Source organism: Chlorocebus sabaeus, chromosome 24, assembly GCF_047675955.1.
Source record: "Chlorocebus sabaeus isolate Y175 chromosome 24, mChlSab1.0.hap1, whole genome shotgun sequence".
Taxonomy (NCBI): Eukaryota; Metazoa; Chordata; class Mammalia; order Primates; family Cercopithecidae; genus Chlorocebus; species Chlorocebus sabaeus.
In genome coordinates, this window is record NC_132927.1 from 27,728,996 (window position 1) to 27,748,045 (window position 19,050).

Consider the following 19,050-nt stretch of genomic DNA (forward strand, 5'->3'; position numbering starts at 1 on the left):
GCCCGCAAGGGCGGAAGTGAGAGCTGCGACCGGGAGGAGGGGCCGCCGCGCTCGCTGTGAGGTGGGCAAGCGGCGGAAATGGCGCCCTCCGGGAGTCCTGCAGTTCCCCTGGCAGTCCTGGTGCTGTTGCTTTGGGGTGCTCCCTGGACGCACGGGCGGCGGAGCAACGTTCGCGTCATCACGGACGAGAACTGGAGAGAGCTGCTGGAAGGAGACTGGATGATAGAATTGTGAGTGCGGTGCGGCCGGGGTCCTACGTCAGTGCCTGGACAGACGACTTCACCCCGCACGTTCCTCATGCAGGTCCCAGACTCCCCAGGGCTGCGCCTCCGAGTTGCGGAGCTAGCGTCCCCGACTTCTGCAGCTCCCCAAACTCCTGGGATCTGCCGCCGGCTTGGTCCCACCCCCTCGTCTCTTACCCGTAAATGTTAAGTTTCTTCTGGGGTGCACCCTCGTTTCGTTTATGTGGCTGTGGTGCGCCCCGAGGCGCACAGTGCGAATTCGCCAGTGCGAATTCTGACATTTTTCATGACTTTGAGGCTGCGATTGGGGCGCGGGGAAGGAGGTGTCTGACTAGTGTCTAAGTAGTTAGAGTGATTCTTCACAGACTTCTACACGTATTTTCACCACATTTTACAGAAAAGAATATTGAGCAAAATCTCTCCTCTCCTTTTGTCTGTCCTTAAAATATAGTCTATGGTGTTGGAATTTGGGGCTTTTAAGCTTTTTAAAAATGGATTAGGTACGTTTCTTTTTTATTGTAAATACTGAGTCAATTCAAGTCGGGTTATTTTTAAGTTTTCGTTTTCTCTTTTTCCCTTCTTTTTTGCTTTCGCTTTTTCACTCATCTCCTTTTTCCTTTGGGTGTGTTTGCAGTGTAGAGAATACCTTGGGTTGTGACTCCTAGGTCTTTGTAAAGGGCATTACATTAAAAGATAATGCATTAATGTATACACTCTCAAGAGCGCCAGGTCATCATTTATTGCTCGAACGAAATCATGTGTCTCGTGTGGTGGTTTCAATTTAATAATGGTTGTTCTGCAGCGGTGGGAAATAAAGTATCTGCCTTTGCTTTAGATGCTGAGTTGTTGTTGATGGTGGTATTATACTTATTAGCGGTATTACTGATAATAGTAAAAGCATGATTATTGAGTATTAACTGTAGTGGACACCACTAAGCACCTTTACACACATACTATATTTAATTCCCTACAAATTCTCTGTGACAGGTGTTTTTCACATTTTACAAGTGAGTAACAAGGTACCTAAATACTTTAGTTAACCATCCAGATATTGCTGCGGCTTTCTTTGGGTCTTCAGAGTAGGCATGCAATAATTGTTGTTAGAACACCTTCTTTAAAAAGGTTCAGCTGGAAGTGGCGTAGGCTACTTAGGAGATTGAGGTATGAGGATGGCTTGAGCCCAGGGGTTCAAGAGATCGTGGGCAATGTAGCGAAATATAAGTAGATAAATAAAAATGAAAAGACAACAGGGTTCAGGTGAGTGCTTTCTTGTGTCAAGGAGACCAGCGAAAGTGACATCCCCAAGGGAGAACCCAGAAGGCTAAATCAGTAAGTCCTGTGTTATTTAAAACAAACAAAACTGGCTGGGCGCGGTGGCTCACGCCTGTAATCCCAGCACTTTGGGAGGCCAAGGCGGGCGGATCACGAGGTCAGGAGATTGAGACCATCCTGGCTAACACGGTGAAACGCCATTTGTACTAAAAATACAAAAAATTAGCTGGGCGTGGTGGCATGCGCTTGTAGTCCCAGCTACTCGGGAGGCTGAGACAGGAGAATCGCTTGAATCCGAGAGGCAGAGGTTGCAGTGATCCGAGATCGTGCCACTGCACTCCAGCCTGGGCGACAGAGTGAGACTCGATCTCAAAAAAAAAAAAAAACCAAAAAAAAAAAAACAAAAAACCATTTATATGGAGGGTAAAATAAAGGGAAATATTCATAGTATGCATATAATCTGCAACTCTGAAATGAATTTTCTTTCAGGCACCATCGAAGGCTTCATGGGAGAGGAACTATGACAAGTGACACTTTGTTTTTCAGTCATCATCATGAGTGACTTTAGATCGTGCCTGTAAAATAGTGTTATAAGTAATATATTAAGCAATAGTTATCGTGTGTGTATATGCAAAATACAGTCAAGTATTACTCAAGGATATTTTTTAATTCATTATGGTCCAACTATGTAAATACAGCAGTCAGAAGTAGTATTAAAGAGAACAAGACTAACAAAACATTGAGTATGAGGTAAATCCACATTGGAGCATCTATCTATAGGGTAGTAGTTTTTCTTTTTCCTTAAGTAGAGATTCTAAAGTAAGTCTTTAGAAAGCAACTGACAGCCTGGTCAACATGGCAAAAACCAGTCTCTACAAAAAAATACGAAAAATTAGCTGGGAGTGTGGGCAGGCATCTCTAGTCCCAGCTACTTGGGCCGAGGTGGGAGGATGTCTTGAGTCCGGGAGGTTGAGGCTGCAGTGAGCCCAGATCGCCCCACTGCCCACCAGTCTGGGTGCCAAAGCAAGACCCTGTTTCAAAAAATAAAAAAGCAACTGAGCAACAAAACGAACCTGAAAAAGAAGGAATCTAGGAGTTTTAGTAATAGTCTGCTCCTAATTACAAGTGAATTATCTACAGTAAATTCATTTCTGCTCAGAAGTTTTGTCATGGAGATATTTTCATTGTAATACAATTTATTGTTAGGAGCTTGGCTTTTATAGTACCAGTTTGTCTTGTTCTACAATGTCTATTTTAGGAGTTTGGTTTTCATAAAACAAGTGAAGAAAATGTGAAGTACAGAAACTATAGTTTTGTGTTTAACTGGTTTAGGTTTTATTCTTTCTGGTTCTGTTAAAAAAAAAAAAAAAAGAAAAAGAAACAACCCTGTGCTGTATTATAAGATAAAATACAATAAAGTGTAAAAATAGATCCTTGGGAGATAATGAATACCAGAGGAGTAATTTAAATGCTAATATGCTTGCATTTGTAAATCCAAGGTCTTGGAAACAGGATGACCTAACTGGCCAAGAGTTTTGTTTGGCCTGCTTAGTATTTGTATGTGGGTTATTTTTTGAGGTAACATTCTCATATAAAAATGCAGATCTCCATCTTCTTTTAAATATGAATAGCCAGCCTTAGTGTGCCAGCATCCTTTGTGGCAATCCTACTTAGTAATGGTTGCCACCTTAAGATGGAATATGTGCTTTCTTATTCACCACAGCCCAGAACACTTCTGTTTTTCCAACACTTTGCATTTGTGACTCTGCAGTGTAAATTATTAAAATTGGTAAGCTCTAACTTTGGTCCTGAACTTTCTGGTGGCCGCACATTGATAGAGAAATGCAAAGGTTTTTTGAAGAGCTGTTTTGCACGTGAAAAAATCCTGTGTCTTATTCTCAGAATTTCATTTGATTAGCATCATCAGTTCATCATTCTTGATTTCCGGATTGTTAGATCTACCCTTAAAAGTTTTTTAATCTGCATGAAATTAACCACCTTGTCGTCTTCAGTATTTTTATGTAAAATATTCTTCATAAATTATACATTTAAATTTTTTATCCCAAGATAAATGGTCATACTAATGTGCTTAACTTTAAAAAAAAAAAAAATCTGTGTTTCTTAGTTACGCCCCGTGGTGCCCTGCTTGTCAAAATCTTCAACCGGAATGGGAAAGTTTTGCTGAATGGGGAGAAGATCTTGAGGTTAATGTTGCGAAAGTAGATGTCACAGAGCAGCCAGGTACTGTAAGTCTTTGGTTAGTTTTGTTTCTTTGCTGTTTGGGTTGATATGTTTATCCTATTTTCTACATTACATAGTCTTAATTCTACCTTTCATTAGGTTTTCAAAACCTAATAGCCTGCAGCTAGTTAACCTGACTTGTGCACCTCCCTGATGGGGGCTCAGTGTGCAATGGTTGCAAAATGGAGATTCCCTAGTTGTGTAAACACCTCATTCCTTGAAAGCATTGCTTTAAGGGTTCTTGAAGACATTACCCTCTTTTTATCCCTCCCCACATAACTGCCTCTGATTTGTCTTTCTTTGCATCCCAGGCCGCAGACTAGTATGTAAGATGTCTTTGAGGAGTCCTAGAACACTGTGGTTCAGGTGAACATTGGCCAAGTCACATTTGCGTCCATACCAGGCTTCAGAATAAGGAGCATGCGGTTGAGTGTTTTTCTAGAGTCAAGGTCACGTTCCCTGACAAAAGAAGATCTGAATCTCTGAAACTGAGTTTTAAATTTAGTACCTATGATTTGAGGATGTGGGCCCCTGAATATAAAGCCCTCGTGGTTGTGAGGTCAAGTGCATTCCTGACTTGGTCCCTGGACAAGTGGCAGGTCCTGCCCTTAAGGAGGTTCCTTCCACAGACCAACCTCATCTTACCGTTCTCAGTAGTCACACTACCCTTGGGTTCTTGGCTGCCCCATCTCAAATGGTATTAATAAGTAATATTTATTGAGCGCTTGCCTATTTTAGCACTCTTCCAAGTATCTTGTGTTTATTATTTAATCCTTATTATACAACCCCATGAAATATGTAATGTCCCCATTTCACAGATAAGAAAACTGAGGCACAGGTCAATTCTCTGTAATATCAGTGCTTGACACCTGGCTAATAATAAATGTTAGCTGCTTTTATTTTTGCCTGTCTTATGAAAGATTCACATTATTTTCCATTTTTAGCAGCACCATAAACTGCCTTTGTTGAATGTCAAGTGCAATTCCATTTGATTTTAGATCTGAGAACCTATTACCTTGTGCTCTCCCATGACTTATTACTACTAGTCTTAATTTTGACAGTGGTATAAATAATGAAGTGTTTTTATTTATTTAAAAACGTATTCAGTACTCTAGTTCTACATACTTTTTAACTGAGATAATGTGCAGTATTGTGTTTTTTAAAGTTGCTTTAAGTACATAATTCACTTTTAAATTATGTATTACAAAGCTCAACTATTATGTATAATTTCATATTCTTTCCTATTAGTATGTATTTAAGTAATTCAAAGTCACCTTTTAAGTAGTCAGTAATTGGCCCATGTAAAACCTGCTGTGTGTTCTTTATTTGTAGGACTGAGTGGACGGTTTATCATAACTGCTCTTCCTACTATTTATCAGTAAGTATTTGAAGATTCTCAATTATGGAGAAAGATGCATTCTAGTGTAATCAGAAGTAGTAGGCCTCTGGCTTGGATCATATTGGAAGAGCTGAGGTAATCTCATTATATTCAGCAGGTGTTTTAGAGGGCTTGTTTTGCTTAGTGTTATCCTAAGTGCCTTTAGGAAGTTGAGTGATGTATGAAACAGTCTCTGTTCTCAAAGATTTACAGTTGTTTTGGAAAGTGATGTTCTTGTGAAATGTTGTGATCCTGTTCAGCGTGTTGAGTCATTATGAGTCCAAAGTAGTGGTGAGTCCTGTAGGAAATTGGGTAAAGGAGAAATCACAGTTACCTGGATTGGTTCCCAGAGAATATGGGGTTTAAATGAAACCTTGGAAGTAGGATTTTAAGAGTACAGGGTAAGCATTTTATTCTGAGGACAATCTCATAAACAATCATTAATAAGAACATGATATGTCCAAAAAGTAGCTATGAAAGTGCTGTTGTACAGCCTTGGGTACAGTAGTAGGTGACAATTGGGTGATAAATCAGAATGAGGAAGATTATGTAGTCTTCAGTGTCAGGTCTATTAGTTTGGCTTTATCTTCTAAATTGGGGGTATGAAATCTCAAGTCTGTGTACCTGCTGTGTATCCTAACATTATGTAGCTGGTAGGTTAAATACCAGGAGGTACTGAAAACAAGTTGACACTTCGTTGTGTTTATAGCTTGCTTTTCTTTGCCCTTTTTTCTTTTTTTTTTCATGTTTTTAAAATTCACCCCTACTCCCTTTACATCTATGTAAATTTCTGTTCTCTGTCTCCCTAAGAGCTTCTTTCCTGCCCTTCTCATTCAGTCCTTTTTCCCACATGCCCCTTCAGTCTCTCCCCTTTCCTTTTTACTTCTTAGTGCCTCCTGACCTTATTTGGAATTTCTTGCCCTTTTTCTTTTAGTCAAAATTGTTTACCATGTCCTTTCTCCTATTTCCTGCCTGTCGAAATCCTACCTATGCTTCAAAGAATAGCTCAAATGACACTTCACAAAAACTTTGTGTTTTGGGGTGGGGGGCTTCCTCATGGTCTTTACCTCTGGGTGGATAAAGGGTCTCTTAACCCTTCTTAACAGGTCCCTAGTAGGGAGCCGATGAGTTTTTGAGTTAGATGAGTTTTTGCACTTAAAGATGTTGGAGCCAAGAGAACATTTATGACTCTGACAGAACTTTCTACATTGGAAATGGGAAGGAGGAGGTGGATCTAAGGAAGGCTGCAAAACTGACTGTAAATAGTCACTAAAATGAGAGGAAAGGAAACACTGTACCAGATGCCTCCAGTGATTTAAAGCAGGGTGGCTGAGGTGATGCTATTAAGCCAAAAATACTAGAAAAATGCCTTAAATTTTTAAGTTATAGCTTAACAGCTAATAATTACTATGTGCCAAGCACTATTCTAATACTTTTTATATAATTCTTTTAATATGTGTATACACATGAGGTTTAAAAGTACTTTTCTGAGCTTTATCTACTTACTATATTTCATAGTTTTATTATTTGGTAGAATAACAGTAATTTTTAAAGACTTTTCATTTAAGAAAATGTAACCTCATTGTTAAATTGGGGGCTAAAATGTCATGAATAGGTAAATAGTATAATTTGCTATTAGTACTTGTACATTGCTAATGCTTTTGAATGTTAGAAGTGACTATAAAGTGAGGTGAAAAAATAGCAAAATAAATATTAAATTATTTCTCAATGCTGGATAATATTTAATTCTGATTCTCTTTAGTTGTAAAGATGGTGAATTTAGGCGCTATCAGGGTCCAAGGACGAAGAAGGACTTCATAAACTTTATAAGTGATAAAGAGTGGAAGAGTATTGAGCCCGTTTCATCATGGTTTGGTCCAGGTTCTGTTCTGTAAGTATGAGGGCTTTTTCTCTTACCCATTTCATAATTAATTGGAACAGATAATTATATTTTATGTAAAGCATTCATACTCTTTTTGTTTCTTGAGCTGTTAAGGTGTATCCACATTTATTACATGTTCTTTTTTTTTTTTTTTTTTTCTGAGATGGAGTCTCACTCTGTCGCCCAGGCTGGGGTGCAGTGGCGTGATCTTGGCTCACTGCAAGCTCTGCCTCCATGGTTCATGCCATTCTCCTACCTCAGCCTCCCGAACAGCTGGGACTACAGGCACCCACTGCCACGCCCGGCTAATTTTTTTGTATTTTAGTAGAAACGGGGTTTCACCGTGTTAGCCAGGATTCCTGACCTTGTGATCCACCCGCCTTGGCCTCCCAAAGTACTGGGATTACAGGCATGAGCCACCGTGCACGGCCTACTAGTTTGATCTTTTTTTTTTTGAGACAGAGTCTCGCTCTGTGGCCCAGGCTGGAGTGCAGTGGCCGGATCTCAGCTCAATGCAAGCTCCGCCTCCCGGGTTTACACCATTCTCCTGCCTCAGCCTGCGGAGTAGCTGGGACTACAGGCGCACACCACCTCGCCCGGCTAGTTTTTTGTATTTTTTTAGTAGAGACGGGGTTTCACCAGGTTAGCCAGGATGGTCTCGATCTCCTGACCTCGTGATCTGCCCATCTCGGCCTCCCAAAGTGATGTTTGATCTTTTTAGTTTGACCTTCTAAGTCAGTTTCATGCTTCTTGAGTTAGAGAAGACATTTTATAGAAGTAAGTTGTACACCTTTTCAGGAATATTGTAGCTTGCTAGATTTAGTCACATGTATCATCAAAAACTAAATGCCCCTAAGATTGTTCACAGCATAATGGGTAAAGCTATCACTCAAGTGTAATAATTTGAATGAGTAGGCTCAAACTTGTACTCATGCTATCTCCAGACTTCAGTTTGTTTTGTAATGTTCTGTCTCCATAGAGACTGTAAAAAATTGCCGATACCAACTAAATTACATAAACTTCGACTCTTGATGTAAAGCGATTGAATTATGTTTGGTTGGTTATTCTACCTATCTGATAACTTCTTATATGAATAGTGTGTATAAACGTTGACCATAATAGCGTGCCTAAGCACTGAGCTTTATAGATGTCTAGAGGGTAGATGAATTTCTTCATAGCAACTGGCAATGGAGTGATAAGGATTGGAAGTAGCAAGCATGCTTTCTGCTTTGCTGTTGGGGTACAAGGCCTCACTGGTAATGTGAGAGACCTCTGGTAATAGTTTTGCTGAGATACCATGGACTGATCCTGTGTGGCCATCTGTATCTTCCTATCCTCTCACCACACTTACCTTTGGAGGATAGGGAGTTGAGACAGTAATCCCATAAGAGGAAAAATGCTCTAGATTCTGGGAATGGGAGAAAGATCAGCCTGTCAACACTCACCCATTGAACTACCGTGCCCAACTCAATTTTGGATTCTAGTGTTCCTGAAATAAATTACTGCAGACTACAGTGAGGCTATACAGTGCTTTATATTTCAGTTCCTTGTTTTTCTTCTCACTTGGCTTTTAAACAACAGAAGCAACGTGATTAAAATACCTTTCTATGTCGACTTAAAAGTATAACTGATTTTTGTTCTCTGAAATCTCATCTTATAAATGAATCTTGTCCTTTTCCAGGAAAGGAAAGTAGTTGCTTGTAAGTCTATTTTCAAGCTGCTACAATTGGGAAATCACAGACCTTTCTTATTTCTGAAGCATGCCTTTTTAAAACTGGCCATTTAATTATGTAAAATACTAATTTTTTGCTTATATGATGACTTAGCATTTATGTACCTGTGTAATAATTTTGTATATCATTAAAAGATGTCAAACTAATGCTCTTATAAATTTTAATTAATTTCAATAAAAAAGAGGGATAGTTCTTAAGTAGGAAGAATCGGCTTGACAATTGTTTCCAGTCCTTCTTTGAGCCTCCCTTTGGTCATGCTTTAAAGGCTTTTAAGGGTGAGTAAGAGTTGCCTTTTCCAACTGGTTTCATGGAACCTGTAACCCTTTACTCAGTGTACTGGAGAAATGATCAGATGAAAGACAAAATATTAACATCAAAACAGTGGGAGAAAAGGAAAAAGTTACTGTCAAGTATGTTTATTTATGAGGCTGTCACATGGTAGTATCAATTTAGAGACAGTTTTCACGAACAAGCCTTATTATAGGCATGAAATCAGTGATGTATCTCTAGTCTTGATTAACAGCAATAAAATCTGTCATATTGGGGAAATTATGGAGTAGAAAATAGTATATATAGACAAAGCTGTGTATGTTATTCAGTTTTTTAATCATCTCTTTTATTTTTAGGATGAGTAGTATGTCAGCACTCTTTCAGCTATCTATGTGGATCAGGGTATGGACTAAAATATTTTTATCTTAAACATTTATACCACTATCACTTTAACAAAAATGAACAGATTTTTAGTTTTTTTTTTTCTTTTCATTTTAGGCTTGCCATAACTACTTTATTGAAGACCTTGGATTGCCAGTGTGGGGATCATATACTGTTTTTGCTTTAGCAACTCTGTTTTCCGGACTGTTATTAGGACTCGTAAGTATTTCATTTTTGGAGTGCTAGGAAGAAAGATATTTAAAAATGTGATAATTTAAAATAGTTACGTTAGCTGTGGCATGTATTCTACATTCAGATTTCTTACAATTTTTGTTTTTACAGTGTATGATATTTGTGGCAGATTGCCTTTGTCCCTCAAAAAGGCGCAGACCACAGCCATACCCATACCCTTCAAGTAAGTATATTTTAAAATGTTTATTTTTTATTCACTATAGTCCTATTCATTTCTGTAATCACAATCACATTTCACAGGTTGCTCTTCCAGCTTAGAATTCTAACTGTGGGTTGTTGGTCTTCATCAGCTATGGCGTAAGGAAAGGTAGAAGAGATGTGTATTTCATGTAAGAATGTAGCCCAGTGGATTTTGAACACTGTTATTTTCTTGACTCTTATATTATGGGGAATTTTAACATGGCATATAGCATGTAGCTATTTAGTAATATTTATTTGGTGTCAATTTATAAGTGGAATATGTTCTACTCTTGAAGTCTTTCATTAGTATAGTGGCCGCCACATTTGAAGAGTATTCTTTGAATGCCAGTCAATTGTAGGTTTTTTCTGGTAGGATATTGGGAAAAGCAATCCCTATGGTTGATTTAGAGTGTCACTGACACTGAACTGTACTACGGATCAATTTAAATAATTATAAGCATTTACCAGTCTTGTAATTGTACTGTTAATGGAAGTGTTTATATTGCAGTTCTTAAAGAACTTTTACTTATCTGTTACCTTATTTGCCTTTTAGCCACTCTGTAGTAGAGTGCATAGGTGATACTGCTCCCATTTTGTACTTGAGAAAACTAAGGTTCACAGTCACACAGAAGTGACAAAGCTTAGTGTTTAACTATATCAGACTTGTGGCCTGATACTCCTTCATTTATGATATCTTTTGTTTGTTTGTTTGTTTTCGAGACGGAGTCTCACTCTGTTGCCCAGGCTGGAGTGCAGTGACGCGATCTCGGCTCACTGCAACCTCCACCTCCCAGGTTCAAACTATTCTCTTGCCTCAACCTCCCTAGTAGCTGGGACTACAGGTGCGTGCCACTACGCCCAGCTAATTTTTTGTGTTTTTAGTAGAGATGGAGTTTCACTGTGTTAGGATAGTCTCAATCTCCTGAACTTGTGATCCGCCCACCTTGACCTCCCAAAGTGCTGGGATTACAGGTGTGAGCCACTGCACCCGGCCATGATGTCTTTCTTAACTTAGGGCTTATTGGGATCAAAATTTCTGAAATGAAGTCTATGGAGATTAGATTTATAGTGTACCTTGTCCTTTTATACTGGTAGTTCATCTTTTCATTTCTTAGATAGTTGCATTGATACTAAAAAGGACATGCATAGGGGAAGGAGTCATTTTATCCAAAAAGGGCCACTGATGTCTAGGAAAAAAGCGTAGGCAAAGATTACTTAAAAGACGAATGTATTATTAGGTTTAAGGTTTTTGAAGTGAAATGAATATAAAATGTTTACTCACCAACTTTTAAATTGTGAATAAAACGTAAGACTTAATTTAGTAGATACAAAAGATACATATATAAAAGTAGTTATACAGATGGTCCCTGACCTACAGTCATTCAACTTAAAATTGACTTTACGATAGTGCAAAACGAGTATGCGTTCAGTAGAAACTGTACTTTAAATTTTGAATTTTGACCTATTCTGGGCTACTGGTATGGAGTACTTTTGTGATGCTGGGCAGATTAGGTTAGGTTAGGTGTATTAATGTATTTCAACTTATGTAAGGATAGGTTAGTTGTATTAAATGCCTTTTTGACTTATGATATTTTCAACTTATGATTTATCAGGGTGTAACCCCATCATAAGTCAAGGAGCATCTGTATTATGTTTGGTTTTCTTATATTCTGTCTTCACCCTCACATAAATCATATAGCCGTCAGAAAGTCTGTAGGGTGATCAGTGCACAACTAGCATTGGATCCTGTAAAGGTACCAAAGTACATATTAAGTCATGTGATGTGCAGGCTGTTATTACCACTGTTGCCAGATCGTCCTCTCGTCTCCCAAGAGTTTACTTTGGTAGTCTGCATAGATTGATTTCTCTGAGGATGTAGGTGTTGGAGTCTGAGTCATCTTACCTTAGAGCAAACTTGAGAGTGTCTGAGACTTGCCTGGAGAACTTGTTGAAACAGATTGCTGATTCCCTACCCTGGGTTTTGGACTCAGAAGTTCTGTATTGGGGCCAAGAATTTCCATTTCTTAGAATTCCCAGGTGAAGTTGATGTTGCTGGTCTGAGGACCACTATTTGAGAACCCTTGTCTTAGAGAAAGTGGTTACCAATAGGAAAATCTACAGGCCCCGGCACATGAAATTACTTGTCTTTTGGTGTTGACCGTACAAACTTTTCAAAAGAATACTGACTCTGATAGAATCCTTTCTGTGCAGTACTGTGGAATACATAAGTGGTGTACACAAAGAGGTAAGTGTTCTCAGACAAGAAGGGCAAGTCAGTGAATAGGCACAATTTTAGCAACTTTAAAAGAGTTGAACCTAAGGAAATGATAGAGATAATACTCTACCTCTTTTAGGAAGTTACAAGGGCATTCATTTCTTGGAAATGAAATTTTTAAAATGACTTGGTTAGTTAACATCAAGCTACTTAAGTTTTTCTGTCCTCTATTATAATCCACTGTAAAAGTCACTATAGAAATCTTTACCTTTAAATATCTGTTAATTTGGAGGGATTGAAAGGCATAAAGTAAAGGGTTTTTTGAATGCCTTTCCAAGTCATTCAAAAAGAAGGCAAGCATGGTCTCTGAGCCAGAGAGATCTGATGGGCATCCCAGCTCTACCACTTAATAACAAAGCAGTATGGCAGACGTTTTCTACCCTCTGAGCATGTAACCTCCTTTGTGAAATGAAAGTAATTATACTTGCCCCACTGGATCATTATGACACTTAGGAGATAGGTATGTAATGCTCACATTATCGTAGTTACTAACATATAATAAGCATTCAGTAAGTAATCACTATGCATATGATTGTGTAATTTATTTTTCTTTAGTAATACAACTGATATTAATCCAGACTTTAAAGTGATATTGCCATGCCCCTTCCATAATGGAACACATGATTTGAGTTGTTTTCCAATATGTGTGCTTGTCTTGATTTTGAGTTGCTAGGGGTGCTAAAGAAACCCAACTCAATCTACTGTTAAGCAAAATTGGAATTTATTGGTTTATGTAGCGATGGAGTCTGAGGTCAGGGTTGACTAGATCCTTAAGGCTCAAATGATGTTAAGATGCTGTTTCTGAGTTACTCAGTTCTCCACACCTTGACTTGTTCAATTCTCAGTTGAGTGCTTTTTAGAATTTTTTTTTAATTTTTCTATTTTTTCTCTGCTCACAAGGACATCTGGATCAACTTGGCCCTTTCCAGTCACTAGCATAAGGTGGTTAGAGAAAACTAGTCACAATCTAAGAATAAGAAGGAAATTCATTCTTTTTTCTACACCCGCCTCTTTTTTGGAGAAATTCTGGTGCACTCCGCTGGTGTAAAGGTCTCACTTTTTGGAAACCAGGGTTCCGCAACCTCAACACTTGACGTTTTTGGCCAGATGATTCGTAGTTGTGACGGACTGCCTTTTATACACTGTTGAATATTTAATAGCATTCTACTTACCAATAGTACTGCCCTTCTCAGGTGTGAAAAGCAAAAATATCTCTAGACGTTGTTAAGTGCTCCTCGTGGAGGGGGGAAACTCCCTTGGTAGAGAACCACTGCTGTAAACTAGTATTCACCAGGACCACCTGGGGTGTGGCACAGGGAAGGGGCTGTTAGCCCAAAATGAAGATGGATACCAGGCAGACTAAACGACAGATTGTTCATTAATGGTAATTTTTCCCCATGGTTTGTTCTGCCTTATTAACCCACTCCTTCCTTGCGAGTCCCCCCACCCTGGCCCCACCATTCTCGATTGCCTAGGATTGGGGGCAGTCTGAGATCATTGAACAGAGTAAAGCTCTTTGACCCAATTCTGTCTCCTGTATCTCACCATGGTGTTCTCTAAGTTTAAGTTAACTAGCAGCTGGCCATAAAAAACATCGAAAGGGTGTGTATGTGTGTATGTATTTATTCATTGAGATGTACACTTAAGATTTTTACATTTTACTGTTGTAAGTATATTGTAATAAAATACTGTATATGGGGGATGAGTAAGGGGAAGCACATTTATAAGACCAGAAGAAGATACGGATAGAAATACAACCTTCAACTGTAAATGTGTGATTTCTGTTCCCCTGGGAACTAAAACAAGGATACTGTTTAAGTTTTAGTATACTTTTTGACCAGAAGATTAATAGCAAATAAGTATGAGATAGTTTTTTTTTTTTAAAGCCAGTCAAATTTAGCAATGGGGGTTATCACCGTTAGTGACAGTAATATTAGTAAGTTCTGATAACCTACTACCATTGGACCAACCAGTTCTTTTTAATGCTGTATATTTTCATACAATTTCCATATTGACAACATTAATGCTGATTCATTAATTTCAGTTCAGTTTATAAATAAGTGGGTAATTAGAAGGACTTTGATAACTAAAATGGCTCATACCATTTTTATTTTTATAATATTCATAGTTTTTTGGATCTTATCTTGAATAACTTTTTCCTTTGGGAAATCCAAACGTGATAAATTTATGCCAAAGCAGTTTTTGGGCATATGAGATATTGTATCTTGATTTTACTCTAGAGCAAATCTAATACATCTACAAAAATACATTTTTGGTCTTTGTCTTTAAGAAAAATTATTATCAGAATCTGCACAACCTTTGAAAAAAGTGGAGGAGGAACAAGAGGCGGATGAAGAAGATGTTTCAGAAGAAGAAGCTGAACGTAAAGAAGGAACAAACAAAGACTTTCCACAGAATGCCATAAGACAACGCTCTCTGGGTCCATCATTGGCCACAGATAAATCCTAGTTAAATTTTATAGTTAGTATTATGATTTTGATAAAAATAGAAGATTGATCATTTTGTTTGGTTTGAAGTGAACTGTGACTTTCTTGTATATTGCAGAGTTCAGTCTAGATTGTCATTAAATTGAAGAGTCTACATTCAGAACATAAAAGCACTAGGTATACAAGTTTGAAATATGATTTAAGCACAGTATGGTGGTTTAAAGAGTTCTCTAATTTTTGAAAAACCATGCCAAGCAATAAGATTTATGTATATTTGTTTAATAATAACCTGTTTCAAGTCTGAGTTTTGAAAATTTACATTTCCCAAGTATTGCATTATTGAGGTATTTAAGAATATTATTTTAGAGAAAAATATTTCTCATTTGATATAATTTTTCTTGGTTTCACTGTGTGAAAAAAAGAAGATATTTCCCATAAATGGGAACTTTGCCCATTGTCTCAAGAAATGTGTATTTCAGTGACAATTTCGTGGTCTTTTTAGAGGTATAATCCAAAATTTCCTTGTATTTTTAGGTTATGCAACTAATAAAAATTAATTAGTTTTTATTAATTACAGTTTTCTACACATGGTAATACAGGATATGCTACTGATTTAGGAAGTTTTTAAGTTCATGGTATTCTCTTGATTCCAACAAAGTTTGATTTTCTCTTGTATTTTTCTTATTTACTATGGGTTACATTTTTTATTTTTCAAATTGGATGATAATTTCCTGGAAACATTTTTTATGTTTTAGTAAACAGTACTTTTCTGTTATTTCAAACTGAAGTTTACTGGGAAATCCATCAAATTGAACAATCTGTTGTAATTTAAAATTTTGGCCACTCTTTTCAGATTTTACATCATTCTTGCTGAACTTCAACTTGAAATTGTTTTTTTTTTTCTTTTTGAATGTGAAGGTGAACATTCCTGATTTTTGTCTGATGTGGAAAAGCCGCGGTATTTTACATTTTGAAAATTCACAGAAGCTTAATATAAAACAAAGTTTGCATTCTACTCAGGAAAAAACATCTTCTTGTATATGTCTTAAATGTATTTTTGTCCTCATATACAGAAAGTTCTTAATTGATTTTACAGTCTGTAATGCTTGATGTTTTAAAATAATAACATTTTTATATTTTTTAAAAGACAAACTTCATATTATTCTGTGTTCTTTCCTGACTGGTAATATTCTGTGGGATTTCACAGGTAAAAGTCAGTCGGATGGAACATTTTTGTGTATTTTTACTCCTTAAAGAGCTAGAATACATAGTTTTCACCTTAAAAGAAGGGGGAAAACCATAAATACAATGAATCAACTGACCATTATGTAGTAGACAATTTCTGTAATGTCCCCTTCTTTCTAGGCTCTGTTGCTATGTGAATCCATTAGATTTACAGTATCATAATATACAAGTGTTCTTTAAAGGCCTCTCCTTTAGAATATAAAATATTGTACCATTGAAGAGTTTGGATGTGTAACTTGTGATGCCTTAGAAAAATGTCCTAAGCACAAAATAAACTTTTCTAACCACTTCATTAAAGCTGAAAACCATATGATTTCTCGTTGCTTTTTGAAGGTATGCTTTTTTACTTTGTATTTAACGATGTTCAGATGAGTTGTTGTGTGTTACTATATATGTACTTGATATGTGTAATCAAATGACTGCTTCTTTTGCTATTGAGATGTTTAAGGACAGTAATGCTCATTAAATCAAGCATTTTTTTTTTTAGTGTTCTAGTATATGTGACATTGCCAATTTTTTTGTTAGAAAATATGTGACCAGAAAGATTCTGTAGAGTAAAAAATCAAAGCAAAACAAAAACCACAAAAAGACCCCTGTACTACAGAAAATTTAAAGTTGACTGAACAGATAGGGTCTTGAAATTTCAGGCAACATGTAATCTCACAGTTCTTAAAGATTATCACTGTAGACCTCTGAGTAATTAATTTTCAGTTGGTAACAGGCTTATAGAAACTCTTTGGGATTATTTACAAATGGTTCAGGAAGGAATAAGGTAAAGTAAAAGTAATATCCTGGAGAATTCTGGGCCACCTACCCACTATAATCAGTTCAGCTCTACTACTGAAGTATTGTAAAATCTGATCTCTAGAGGAAAATACAGTATTCTACCCTACGTTGTGTAAATTCTTAATGATTATCAGAAAAACTGAAAAAAGTTTTAATGAAGAATTCTGGTTACATCTAACAGCTGCCATTTACCGAGTACCTACTGCAGCTTTGTTGTTTTCCTGTATTTATTCGTTTAGTCCTAATGATGACTGCAAGACAGGTAAGCATTGCACATCTTTCAGGTGAGTCAGCTCAGAGGTGTGGTACAAATAGGTAAAATTTTAATCTAATTCTTGCTCCAAATCTTTTTTTGTTTGCTTTTGTTTTTGTTTGGTTTGGTTTTTCTTCAGTATGGGTACATGAAATTCAACAATCTCTTATTTTGGTCTTTTTTTGTTTGTTTGTTTGTTTTTGAGACAGAGTTTCACTCTTGTTGCCCAGGCTGGAGTGCAATGGCATGATCTTGGCTCACTGCAACCTCCGCCTCCTGGGTTCAAGCGATTCTCCTGCCTCAGCCTCCCAAATAGCTGGGATTACAGGCATGTGCCACCATGCCCGGCTATTATTTTGGTCTTAAAATTTCACTCCTATCAGAGTATAGGAGTGAATAAGTGCTATTCATAAATAACCATAATTATTCAGTATTTGCAGTCTCGTGATATTGGTTATTGCATAAAGTAAGCTATTGCAGTAAATGATGCGTTAGGAAGCAATTTTCTCTCGTCAGTTGTGTCCTTATTCAGCCTTACACACAAAAAAAGGCATAGTTCTGGACTTAATTGTGATGTAATTAAAATTATTGAGTGAACATTTTGGCTCATATTTTATGACATTGTAGTTCATCGCCATGGTCAGTTTAAGGTAGAGTTCTTACAGTATATTACTTTCAATATAGGTATTTTGTTAATAAGAATTTATTTCGGTTGGACTTTAAATGAGTGGTTTTACTGAGTGATTGCATGATTCTATAAATAAAATTTTAATTGAATATCATTGGAGATTTAGATATGTTGGTACTGCTTATCTAGCAACTTTTGTATTTGTGAAACCATTAAAGCTAGAGTAACAATAAATTTAAGTTGGAAGTTTGGTAATATGTAAGTAGCAAGGTTAGATTATATACTTGAACAGGTATAACATATCCCCTTTTTTCTCTATTTATTTATTTTTTTGAGACAGAGTCTCACTCTGTCGCCCAGGCTGGAGTACAGTGGCATGATCTGGGCTCACTGCAATCTCCGCCTCCCAGCTTCATGCCATTCTCCTGCCTCAGCCTCCCAAGTAGCTGGGACTACAGGCGCCTGCCACCATGCCCGGCTAATTTTTTGTATTTTTAATGGAGACGGAGTTTCACCATGTTAGCCAGGATGGTCTTGATCTCCTGACCTCGTGATCCGCCCACCTTGGCCTCCCAAAGTGCTGGGATTACAGGCGTGAGCCACCGTCCCAGCCTTTCTTATTTATTTTTAATTGACAGGAAATAATTGTGTATATTTATGGGATACAATGTGATATCTGTGTATATGTAGAAAGATTTTCATCTGTGTATATGTAGAAAGATTCGACCAAGCTAATATATCCATCACTTCACCAGTTTATCATTTTTTTATGGAGAAAATGTTAAAAATCTGAGTTAGCTATTTTGAAATATACATTATTATTAACTGTGGTCACCATGCCATGCAATAGATCGCTAAAACGTATTCCTGTGGTCTAACTGAAACTCAGTACTGTTTGATCAACATCTTCCCTTTCCCCATTCCTCCCTTACTTCCCAGCCTCTTGTAACCATCTTTCTATTGTTTCTATGAGATTAACTTTTTTAGGTTCTACATACAGTATTTCTTTCTCTTCCCGGCTTATTTCACGTAGCATAATGTCCTTCAGTTCTGTCTGTGTTACTGCAAGTGACAGAATTTCTTTCCTTTTTTTAAGGCTGTGTGGTATTCCAGCATGTATACTACATTTTCTTTACGCATTCATTCATTGACAGAAACTTAGGTTACTTGCCCATCTTGGCTACTGTGAATAATGCTGAAATGAACATGGGAGTGCAAATATCTCTGCAACCTACTGATTTCAATTCCTTGGATACATATCCAGAATTGGGATTGCTGGGATACAGGGTAATTCTGGTTTTTTTAGTTTTTTGAGGAAACTTCATACTATTTTCCAAAATGGCTATACTAATTTACATTCCCACCAAGAGTGTACAAGGGTTCCCTTTTCTCAAAATTCTCACTAATACTTATTTGTCTTTTTGATCTCATAACCATTGTTAACAGGTGATCTCTGGATTTTAATATGTGTTTCCTTGATAATTAGAGATGTTGAGCATTTCTTGTATTTGTTAGCCATTTGTGTGTTTTGAGAAATATCTGTTTATCTTTTGCCCATTTAAAAAAGTTATTTTTCTTAATAAAT

At 37.2% G+C, this 19,050-nt stretch overlaps 1 protein-coding gene and 1 non-coding gene across 2 annotated transcripts; both read left to right on the forward strand.

Annotated features, from left to right (window-relative positions):
- The first annotated feature begins 5 nt into the window (after positions 1–5).
- TMX1 (thioredoxin related transmembrane protein 1) lies at positions 6–16,108 on the forward strand. Its single transcript, XM_007986670.3, has 8 exons — positions 6–230; positions 3,640–3,755; positions 5,088–5,133; positions 6,896–7,024; positions 9,375–9,420; positions 9,517–9,618; positions 9,742–9,814; positions 14,397–16,108. Exons 1-8 carry the CDS (start codon positions 79–81, stop codon positions 14,573–14,575), a joined length of 843 nt encoding a protein of 280 aa, XP_007984861.1. The 5' UTR covers positions 6–78; the 3' UTR covers positions 14,576–16,108.
- On the forward strand, positions 3,874–4,008 carry LOC119619124 (small nucleolar RNA SNORA70). Its single transcript, XR_005235562.1, has one exon. It is a non-coding gene; the product is annotated as a small nucleolar RNA SNORA70 (small nucleolar RNA).
- Positions 16,109–19,050: the final 2,942 nt, after the last annotated feature.

What these genes read in the sequence shown, in the direction of transcription:
- TMX1 (XM_007986670.3), top strand. Translation starts at nt 79, where the DNA reads ATGGCGCCCTCCGGGAGTCCTGCAGTTCCCCTGGCAGTCCTGGTGCTG. An exon ending in GCTCTTCCTACTATTTATCA is followed by an intron (nt 5,134 to 6,895) that starts GTAAGTATTTGA and finishes GATTCTCTTTAG; the next exon opens with TTGTAAAGATGGTGAATTTA. An exon ending in AGCTATCTATGTGGATCAGG is followed by an intron (nt 9,421 to 9,516) that starts GTATGGACTAAA and finishes TTTTCATTTTAG; the next exon opens with GCTTGCCATAACTACTTTAT.